We start from the raw sequence: 11,207 nt of genomic DNA, 5'->3' as shown, positions 1-11,207 counted from the left end.
GTAGTGCAATTGACTGAAACAATGTTAAGCAACCTGTCCTTCATAGCATCTATGGTTATGCCTTTGAGCTGAGTGATCAGCTAACTTCCCAAAGCAAGAAAGATGTTATTGACATGCTCCAAGAAAAACAACATGGTTAAAGGTGCATCAATTTATAATGCAGACTCAGGTGATCCTTTCTCATGAAAGATAAAAACAGTTAAACTAACTGTAGAAAAATATGAGAATACAGATATTCTCTTCTGTCAATATTTATAACAGAAAGTTGATTCTGGCAGGAGAACCAATTTTCTGAATATAAAATTAATGGTTAAAAAGTTTGTAAAAAGCAGAGTAAATATATCAGTTCCTATGAAAAGACAAAACCACTTTAGGCAGGAATGAAGTAGAGAAACAATATTTTATCCTTATGGAAAAATTTTTTAGAACAGAATGATTGAGGAGTAGGATGATTATAGGGTACAAAGTTTATTAGCAATTCTTACATGTGCGTGACTAAGGAGGAAGCAGTTGTGTTCATGTGCCGTTATGATCCGTCACCGAATTTATTCATCAACAGTCCCAGGATAAAACCTGCAATAGGTGGGAGCATTGTTCCCCATGTGTTAAATGCTGTGCTGTTAAGCATATTCTGTTCAAAAGTCTGTGCAAAGAATTTTGGATAGACCATGCCTGGACCAACATGTTTGATATGGACACAGAGCACATATTTCATCTCAACACAGACCTGGAACTGCAGGTCTTTTGTCCAAACATATATGTTGTAGGCAGAGATATCCCAGAATCAGGAGAATATGGGAAGAGATACAATCACCAGTGAAAGAAAGATATAGGAGAGGAAGGTATAGGAAGATGGAGAGAAAGGTAAGCGGGCCGTTTGGATACATTTAGCAACACATTGACAGCGATGCATGGCTTAGGAAAGTGTGAGATCTGGAGGAATGGCAGAAACATGTTTGGCATGCCGTGCTTGAATTAAAGCATGGTCGGACAACAGCACTTAAGTAAAGTCATGGGGAGATGATGTAAAGGAAACAAGAGTTGACTTTGTACATAAGAAAGGAAGGGATGAGCCACCAAGAATTTGCAGGAAAAAATTGCACAGACCTATGAAAGAGGGAAGCATGAGGAGAATAATCCCACCTTGATGTTGCTCAGTTTAAGATGGGGTAGAAATTCTTCCAGGCTTTCAAAATTCTGCTGTTCTACTTTACTACAATAAAAAATATTTTTGGAATTCCTGCTGGGTCTGTTTCGGGACTTAGACTACCTCAAAGGCTGACAAGGGCAGGAAAATGATGGGAGAGGTGGGGCCACAGCAATGCAGAGCAGGAGAGAGGGGCAAAGTACACCAGTCTTTTTAAGTACACCAGTCTTACCCTATTTAACCTACAAGAACCCTCTGGATTTCTCTAGTTTGTGTCTCGGTTCATTGGGAATATGAGGCATGTGGCACAGATCGGCCAAACATCTGGGCAGTGAATTTATTCCCGGCTAGGAATAAGACACATTTTTTGCAATCCCCCAAATATCACCCACCAATTAAGGGTTTCAGCTGCACTTTGACTGAAGAGGACACCTTACCCTAAGAATGTCTAATTTGGTACCTCATTTCTGGATAATTTCCATCCACCACCAAAAAGGAACATTCAGGTTTAAATCCAACTTTCTCATTTTTAATAGACTATTGAGAAGGGAAAAGAAAATTTCACCTTTTTCTGTTGTCTGTCCCCATCCAGTTATAAAACAGGGCATCTCATCATTTAGAGCAACAGGAGCATCAGGTATACAAATGGGCTGGATATACTGATTGAATTTGATAGACTCTATCAGTTTAAACAAGACAATGTCATTCTCATAGGTAATCTTGTTAAAACTAGAATGCATAATGATAGCCCTGATCCGGCTCTTTTTAGTATGGACGTGGTATCTAGAAAAATGATGCAATCCAACCACAGCTCTCCAAAACGAAGCGACCCTAGAACAGAATAAAACCCTCTATAGAAATCAATGTGAGCCAACTGTAGAATTGTAGCTTCCTAGACCCTGAAACTTGCACACTTTTTCTTACCTTTTAAAAAATTATTTTTAATCCTTTTTAGATAAAGAGAAAGTGAACAAGCAAAGGGAAAAATAATAATTAATGCAGAGACAAAGTTGTTACTGAGAGTATACAGTTAGCGCTCAGTATGTCCTTGTTGGAAAATTAACTATAAAAAACAGAATACATTAAATTATTTTTACAATTAAAAAAAAGGATTTTAGAGCTTTTTTAATCTCTGAACTGAGTGTCAAAGTCTTCACTATTTTGGCATTTAAGAATACCAGAAATGGATTAAGCAAGAACAGAATTAAAAACATTGTAGGTAAATAAATTTCCTATATAATATTTGCAAATGTTCATGTATTTCTGATTTTGATTTCTTGGTCAAATTCTTTTTGCTTTTAAAAAACTTTAGAATCTTACATCTGCTGTGCTGTATCACATGGAATATATTTGAAATCTATGTTTGCTTACATTTGGTTAATCTGTTGCGTACCCTGTTAATTTTGCCATTACTGCATATTCTCCAAGTTTCAGTTCTTAGTCTAGTCCAGTGGTGGCGAACCTATGGCACGGGTGCCAGAGGCGGCACTCAGAACCCTCTCTGTGGGCACGTGCGCCGTCGCCCCAGTCCTAGGCCTTCAGCTGGGTTTTATAAAAACTTTTCGCTTTAGGCCTCTGCCGCCATGTGCAAAAAAAAAAAAAGGTTCAATCAATCAGTCAATTTCAACTTCTTGCGGGAAAAAAAAGATCTTGCAAAGTTGGAATTGATTGAACTTTTTAGTCCCACCCAGTTTGCCGTTACCACCTCAGCCACTCCCACCCAATGGGCCACACCCAGCCAATGGCCACACCCACCCGGCACCCGACGATGCATAAGTGGGTTTTGGGTTGCAGTTTGGGCACTCGGTTTCTAAAAGGTACGCCATCACTGGTCTAGTCTCTTTTCCAGTGTTGTGCCAGATTTATCTTTGGAGCCGTGAAAATGTATCTTAGGAAATTGTCCTAAGAGAGATCCTCTCTCTCTCTGTGTCTATATATTCTTCTATAGTAGAGCATTTAAGATTTTTAGCACCTTTCTATATCTCTGAGCATTTCCTGCATTGTTCCTTGGATATATCTTTGGTCTTTTTCAGTCTTCCTTGAAGTAGTTTCAAGGTCCTTGTTGTTGTTATGCTCCTCTGGCAATGGCAGATGGGTAGTTGATACAGAGACCAAAGACATTCTGCCCGGTGGTTAAAAATACCATTTATGCAGCGTATCCATCATGTGTTCAAAATATCAGCCCAGACTCCCCAGCAGGAGAGAAGCAGAATAAGATGAAGAATAAGAATAAAAATAAAAGACTGATAAATGGATAATGATGCAGGAGTGAAAATAGACATAAAAATAAAAGGAAATAAAAATAAAACTGAGTAAGTAAATGAAATAAGATTAAACGTTGGCTTTTAGAGGGAGCTCTGGACAGTAAATGATAAGTGGACTTCTTCATAGCCCTTCCTCTTCGTTGGGAAGAGAAATATGAGGTCAGATTGGTAGTCCCTGGGAGGACCTTTGCTGCTAAGATCCGAAGAGGAACGATTTGTTTCCGATTCTTTCAGGCCTCCTGAATAGCTGTGGGAAGTCTGATATATATTTTTTTTAAAAAAGCTTGATTAATCCAGGGACTATTTGCCTTCTCTTTTTGGGGGATAACTCCCTCACCTCCCTATCTGAGTGATTCTGAAGCATCTAAATCAGGGGTAGGCAACCTTGGCTCTTTTATGACTCGTGGACTTCAACTGCCAGAATTCCTGAGCCAGCCATGCTGGCTCAGGAATTCTGGGAGTTGAAGTCCACGAGTCATAAAAGAGCCAAGGTTGCCTACCCACGATCTAAATCATAAGCTAAAAAAAGCTGGCCCAGGAATTCTGGGAGTTGAAGTCCACGAGTCATAAAAGAGCCAAGGTTGTCTACCCCTGATCTAAATCATAAGCTAAAAAAAGTGGGGCCTGGATATTCCTCCTCCATTTGGTGACCTAACTCTTCTCCTCACAGTCACAGTTCATGCCTCTGCCTAAGATGTGGCATCTGAAGAGCAGGGCACCATCTCCTCTTCTTCTTGCTTCTCCTGTAGGTCGTCCCAGGTGAGAAGCACTAATATGTAATTTCTCATTCCTTTTTATCTAGATGGGTTATCCCTGGCACTAATCATGGCAGTAGCAAACTATGAAGAGGAAAAAAAAGAAATGGGAAAGATGAAGAACAAAAAAAAGGAAGTTTAGCTTGGTTTGGCCACATGGGGAAAAGGCAGAGGTTCCAGAGGCACATGGACTCTGGACTAATGAAGGCCCGGAACAATTTCCTTTCACGGGCACAATTTCAAAATCATCTAGCCATTCCTCCAATATGAATGAGAAGAAAACACCCATTATGTCATGCTAAAGGAAAATGTTTCACCTTATTCTAACTAGCAAAACATGATCATGATGGTCAGATCAGATCAAACCCAAGCTGCTGGCAATGACTCTAAATTAATGTCATTTTAAGAATCCCACTCCCATCTGAAATCTCTTAATGCTGGCTGAGGAATTCTGGGAGTTGAAGTCCATGAGTCATAAAAGGGCCGAGTTTGAAGACTCCTGATTCTAGCTTCAGCTTTCTCCAGACTATTTTTCTTTCAATGTTTTTCTGGCTGCTTTATCGTTCCCCACACATTTTGACTTTACTCAGCTGTAGTCTTACTATCTAATGCACTGATATCGCTTTTGTTCATACCTATTGTATGATAGAATTAACTAAACAAATAAATACATAAACAAAAAGTGCCTATTTAGCTAAGCTTTTTAATGTAATGCTTTGCAGAGCTATTTCTCACCTAATCTCATTGTGAACTGGTTTGGGATAATAAAAGTTAATGTCAGTAACATATATTGTTCTAACACTCATATTTTATTACAAGTTCAAGAGGTCAAGATTGATTCAAAAATGTATTTCTAAATTCAATATAGGCTAACTAAGCTTTTTTTTCTTCTATACTGACAAGAATAGTTTTAAAATGGAAGACAATACATACGTCCATTCTTTAATGCAGTGTGCAGCTGTCAACACCGAGTTGTGATTAATTAATGATCCACCACATACATGAACAAATCCTTTACCGAAACGATAAAGCTCAAGACTAACTTGCCATGGCCATCCACCAAGCTGGGCATCATGCCCACCAACAATTCGTGTCCCTGTTACTATGTCATCCACAACTCGCCTTGTTCCACAATCTAGGGAGACAAAAAAAGACTTCCAACAGTGCATGTTTTAAGGATAAACCCCTTGATCAGCAACGGCACGTGTGCAATAGGCGCTAAGATGATGGTTGTGCACTATGGATACAGCCAGCCTTTATTTTAAACCAGAGGCATGTCTGATGTTGTTGATAATATTCTGATGGTGAAGAGTGACCTGACAGCAGTATTCCAATATTTGAGGGGCTGCCACAAAGAAGAGGGGGACAACTTATTTTCCAAAGCACCAGAAGGCAGGACAAAAACAATGGATGAAAACTAATCAAGGCAAGAAGCAACCTGGAACTAAGGAGAAACTGCCTAACTGAGGACAATTAACCAGTGGAACAACTTAATGTCAGAAGTTGTGGGTGCTTCATCACTCGAGGTTTTTAAGAAAAGACTGAACAGCCACCTGTCTGAAATGGAATAGGATCTCCTGCTTGAGCAGGGGGTTGGACTAGAAGACCTTAACAGTCCCTTCCATCTCTATTCTGATTGATGTGTGCAAAATACAGGCAGCTTGAAATGCACCTCCACTTCTCCCTCCCTCCCCGCGAATTCCTTATTTCAGATGCCTTTCTATTTAATCTCCCCACCCCCATATTCCTATTCATATCCCTGCAAACATCCCTTTATCCGCCTGAGGCTCTGCTTCTTTTGGTCGGGAATCCGAGCAAATCTCCAGGGCACCCACCGCCGCCCTGCCCAGGACAGCCTTTATGGCTGTTTGCAATGATCAGCTGCTTTCGAGGACGAAGAAGCCTCCCATTCAAGGACGAAGAAGCCTCCCATTCAATCTTTTTAAAAGAGTCCATCAGCCTCGATGGGCGCGATTTCCAGCTACGCAAGTCACCCAACCAGCCCGTTCCCCGCTCTCCCCGCTTGCGGAGTTGCACCCATAGTGAGATTTGCACGCCGACCGCGAGGCGCTCTTGTAAAAGGAGAGGTTGCCGGGAGTTGTAGTTCTCTGGGAAAGACCGGCGGCGACGCTCGTGCCTTTGGCGGCTTGAGGGCGGGAGTGGTTGGGTCGCGCTCCTTCGACGGCTGCCGCCCGCGTGGCGCATTGAGCTCTCTCCAGGGGAAGAGGCGGCCTTACCGGTTGTAGGAATCACAGAGGACAAGGCTTTGGACGGGGATTCACTCAACAGGAAAAGCAGCGGGAATAAGGAAGAGAGCGGCGCGCCAAACCGCCTCTGCATCGTCGATCCGGACGAGAAAGGAAAAAAAAAAACCAAAAAAAACGCCCGCCCGAATGCCCTCGCTCGCCCTCCTTCCCGGCAGGAAGGATGCCCAACGGCGGGGAAGCGCCCGCGGACTCCGCCTGGAAGGGCTTTTGCGACGCAGCAACGGGAGGCAAGGTGGATAGAATGGAAGGGGGGGGAGGAGGAATCGCGATCGCCACTCCCGCTGTCGGTTGGACGGACGCACACACGCACACATCCACACACCTACCTACCTATCTACCTACCTATCTCTTCTGGAGGAGAAAGATAACTGACCGCAAGCTTTCCATAGTTGCCAGACATAGGCAGCGTACAGAGAACATGGAGAAATTTGCTCTTTACATCCCCCTTTAAGACGGCTTAACCAGCTTTTCCCTCCTTGAGGCGCCTTTAATCAGACCTGTCCAGTGGGAGTGGTGGGAATTGTAAGCCAAGTGTTTAGAGCAGTGGTGGCGAACCTATGACACGGGTGCCAGAGGTGGCACTCAGAGCCCTCTCTGTGGGCACGCGCGCTGTCGCCCCAGTCTTAGGCCTTCAGCTGGGTTTTATAAAACCTTTTCGCTTTAGGCCTCCGCCGCCGTGTGCAAAAAAAAAAAAAAGGTTCAGTCAATTTCAACTTCTCGCGGGAAAAAAAAAGATCTTGCAAAGTTGGAATTGATTGATTGAACTTTTTAGTCCCACCCAGTCTGCCGTTACCACCGCAGCCACGCCCACCCAATGGGCCACGCCCACCCAATGGGCCACACCCACCCGGCACTCGACGATGCATAAGTGGGTTTTGGGTTGCAGTTTGGGCACTCGGTCTCTAAAAGGTTCGCCACCACTGGTTTAGAGGGCATAAAGCTAGGGAAGGTGGATGTGATAAGCTTCCCCACACGTTTGTAGAAAAAAAAATCTTTACCAGGGTCCAGTCCAAGCTGGGAATAAACAAAATGGAGACTGCTTTAGAAAGAAGGTTGTAGTTTATTGAAGAGCAGAGCCAGACAGAAATGTGGCTCTGGGAAAGCTGACCACATGTTGCTGGGAGTGGTGGATTTTTATACCTTCTGGTATAAAGGCTTTGCCTTTTCTTCTTGGCAATTGCCATTGTTCTGACATCCTGTTTGCTTACTTTTGTTTAGTGGTCTTTGGAAGTCTCTCTTCACAGTCATCAACTTTTTTTTAAATTTCATTTCACTGGTTCCCTTTCACAGAGTTCAGGATTTTAAATGATTCTTGGTGTTCTGCTGGAAAATGGAAGGTATATGGTCAATCAAAACTGGCTATTGTGGAAGCCACTAGCTTTCTTCTAGCTTAGTTGAATGTGGAACTGGCACAAGAACAACTTGTGATCTGTTCAATAACCAGCCCATGGCCACATCCTTGCTGAGCTCTTTGATCTCATACTCAGTTATTTCTGTGTACTTAATTGGTGAAATGCAAGTATATGCAGTAGGCATTGTTTTGATTCTTGAAAACTCTTAGCAGTGATGGATACACAGTAACTAAGATGTTGTTCTCCTCTTTGGTTGTTTATTTGTATGTTTTCCTCACCATTTTCAACTCATCTTTCTTTGTATGTTCTGAGTGCAATTTCAGATTGCACTCAGCCATAAAACTCATGAACCTCCTCTTCTGTATCAGTGGCTGGAGCATAAACATGGTAACTATCACATTAAAGGGTTGCCTGTGGATGTTATTTGTTCACTGACTACACTGCACTCAAGTACTTCCTTCCAATCCCTGGAATGCATTCAAGGCATCCATCTGGAGTTCTATTATTACTTTCTCTTAGAAAAAAAGTTTCAGAGCTTCTAACCAGTGGTGGGATTCAGCCGGTTTGCACTGGTTCGGCAGACCGATACCTATTTTTTTGTTGAATTCGGCAATCCGGTGATGATAAATCTGTGTTTTCCAGAATACGTCTAGTTTTCGTTCAACTTCCTTCCAGTTCAACTTTCTTCCTCCCCAAAAGTCCAAGAAAGGAGTGATGGAAACCAAACGGAGATTTGGCACCTTCGATTCACGTCACTCAGGTGAAAACTAGGTGGTGCTTCTCAGAGGTAATTTCAGAAATAGATGCTTCATCTCTCTAGTTTCCTGATTGATGCATATGGGAAAGGGAGCCAGGCCACTAAGTACTATGTTTCCCAGAAAATAAGCCCAGGTCTTATATTTATTTTTGGTCCAAAAGACCCATTAGGGCTTATTTTCAGGGGATATCTTATTTTTTCATCACAAGGCCCAGCCCGGCTGGTGCCCCCCCCCCCCCCCAGGAGACTCAGGTTTCCCTCGGTGGGTGAGGAAGGCTTTGGAAACTGCCTTTTCATTTACATTGATCATCAATATTGTAATAGGTCCTTTTATTTTTCAAAAAAATTATTTGTATTTACCACAATTAGCCTCCTTGGATGCCAATGGGAAGGCGCGGTGTGAATTCTGTGCATGAGCCGCGGAAATACAGACACTCGCACCCTCAAAGCTCATGCTGCTTCCTCGCTCAGGGTGTACCACTACTTTACATGTGCATTCAACTTTGTGGCTTAACTAAACTCTTCAGCTGCAGTGGGCTGCGGTGCCCATCACCTTCAGGAAGCCTGGGCGGTGGAAACCTTAGACAATGCTTCTCACAGTTGAAGCAATCCGGATCACTTAGGGTCAAGTTGGCCATTGCGGGAGGTGTGGCCCATCCCCATCTTCCAGCTCTGCCGCACATGTAGGACAAGCTCCCACGACAGTCAACCTGACCCTGGGCGAGTCAAATTGCTTACAGGGAGAGGCTGCACATTGCAGGATGACTGCAAAAGGCGCCCGCAGATCCTTGCAGTTCCTGGAGGCTCCAAGCACTGTTTTTGGCATTGCTCGGTTTCCCACCCCAGCCCCGCCAGGCTGACCTGGTGGGCAGGATTGCCTTCTGTCTTCCCTGCCGCTGCATTGGCGCAGCGATTGGACGGCGGCCACACTATGAATGGGGATAGACCATCCCCCAAACCTCAGCCATCCTCTCCACAACGTGCTGCAGCTGATCTCAGGTGGCTGGCTGGCTGGCTGACACCGAAGCGCCGCCAAACACAGCGAGGCAGACGCGCACACACTCCACTGTTTTTGGCGGCACTTCGTTGCCTGGCCAAAATCAATTTATAGCTTTTTTGAAATGAGTTTTTCTGGATTATTTTTGTTGTTATTCTGTCTATCACTGTTAAAATGAACTTACCATTAAATTTAGAGTGATCATTTCTTTGTCAGTGGGCAAATGTACAAAATCAGCAGGGGATCAAATAATTTTTTCCCTCACTGTTGTTGGAAAAGTCAGATTAATTTAGAAATAAAAAAGATTGTATTCCCTTGATTCCTAAAGGAAAGGATTTGACTCACTCTGAAACAGATTCATCTCATTAAATATGGGTCTCATGACTCCTCATGGCAATCTTGGCTTTTTAATTGAGAAGATACTTCATAATCAGACAGTAATAGTAGATGTGTTCAAAGCCTTTGACAATTTGGACTGGATTTTCCTAGTGGACGCCCTTGGCAAAAATGAATCCAGGAGAAAAATTCAAAACTTGCGTGGAAAGCATATACTGTATTAGTAGCAAATAGAAAAGATCACAAGTAAATAGAATGCTGCAAGCTTTTTAATAAGGGACAAGGCAAAGGAGTGTACTTTCTCATTATTTGTAATTTATTTTTATTTTATTTTATTTGATTTGATTTATATCCCGCCCTTCTCCCAACGGGACTCAGGGCGGCTCACAACATATTAAAAAACATAAACACATTTACAACCCCACCCAAGTAAAACCAATTAAAACCGAATATTTAAAGTTGTGCTATTTAAAATTACTCTTAAGAACCCGATTTAAAATCCTCCCTAGGCCAGGCCCGCTTGCTGAAAAAGCCATGTNGGGGTAGTTCGTTCCAGAGGGTGGGGGCACCCACAGAGAAGGCCCTCCCCCTGGGGGTCGCCAGCCGACATTGCTTGGCCGACGGCACCCTGAGGAGACTCACTCTGTGGGAGCGTACCGGTCTATGGGAGGGAATCTGTGGCAGAAGGCGGTCTCGGAGATAACCAGGTCCGATGCCATGGAGCGCTTTAAAGGTGGTGACTAACACCTTAAAGCGCACCCGGAAGGCCACTGGCAACCAGTGCAGCTCGCGCAGCAGCAGTGTTACATGGGAGCGACGAGTCCCTCCCAACACCGCCCGCGCGGCCGCATTCTGGACCAGTATGTCTAATCATGTTAGACATAGTGGCAGACAAAATCCAAAAAGAAATGGGGTCAAAATTCCAGGGGAATAGCAAGCTCTGTAATGGAAACATTTTTGGCTGCTTTTCTGGGTACAAGTTAACATGTCTATAATAGCAAACTAGTAGATAACGTCAAAATTGTTCCATGAAATTTCACTGAGCATGCTTGCATACCATGTAACTCTGGTAGGCTTGGCTTTCATGTGTGTCTTCAAATATTCTGATTATCTGATATTTCCAAACCGAAGACCCAGTATTGAGCCCTGAACTGCTCAGAGGCACTTGTGAATGTGTTTGGCATCTGAAATGCTTTCAAAGCTGATTTATTACTCTCAGATTAGATTTCCTGCAGAAAGATCTCACCATTACACAGTACAAGGATTGAATGAAATTAAATTACCAACAAATGGCAATTCTGATGTGCTAGAAACTCTTGACATGTTTGACAT

At 43.2% G+C, this 11,207-nt stretch overlaps 1 protein-coding gene across 1 annotated transcript in view; it reads right to left on the bottom strand.

Moving 5' to 3' along the window:
• LOC114923930 (transmembrane protease serine 12-like) overlaps positions 1–6,506 on the bottom strand; it is a 9,838-nt gene extending 3,332 nt beyond the window's left edge. The window contains exons 1-3 of the mRNA XM_029287282.1: positions 6,404–6,506; positions 5,100–5,301; positions 1,713–1,978 (exon numbers count right to left, since the gene is read on the bottom strand). Coding sequence (XP_029143115.1) covers positions 1,713–1,978; positions 5,100–5,301; positions 6,404–6,506 — 571 coding nt within the window. The remainder of the gene's footprint in view (positions 1–1,712; positions 1,979–5,099; positions 5,302–6,403) is intronic.
• Positions 6,507–11,207: the final 4,701 nt, after the last annotated feature.

This window comes from Protobothrops mucrosquamatus, unplaced genomic scaffold (genome assembly GCF_001527695.2).
Source record: "Protobothrops mucrosquamatus isolate PMUCROS unplaced genomic scaffold, P.Mucros_1.0 scaffold_282, whole genome shotgun sequence".
Taxonomy (NCBI): Eukaryota; Metazoa; Chordata; class Lepidosauria; order Squamata; family Viperidae; genus Protobothrops; species Protobothrops mucrosquamatus.
The sequence above is the reverse complement of the archived record's forward strand: the minus strand, read 5'-3'. Positions and strand labels throughout refer to the sequence as shown.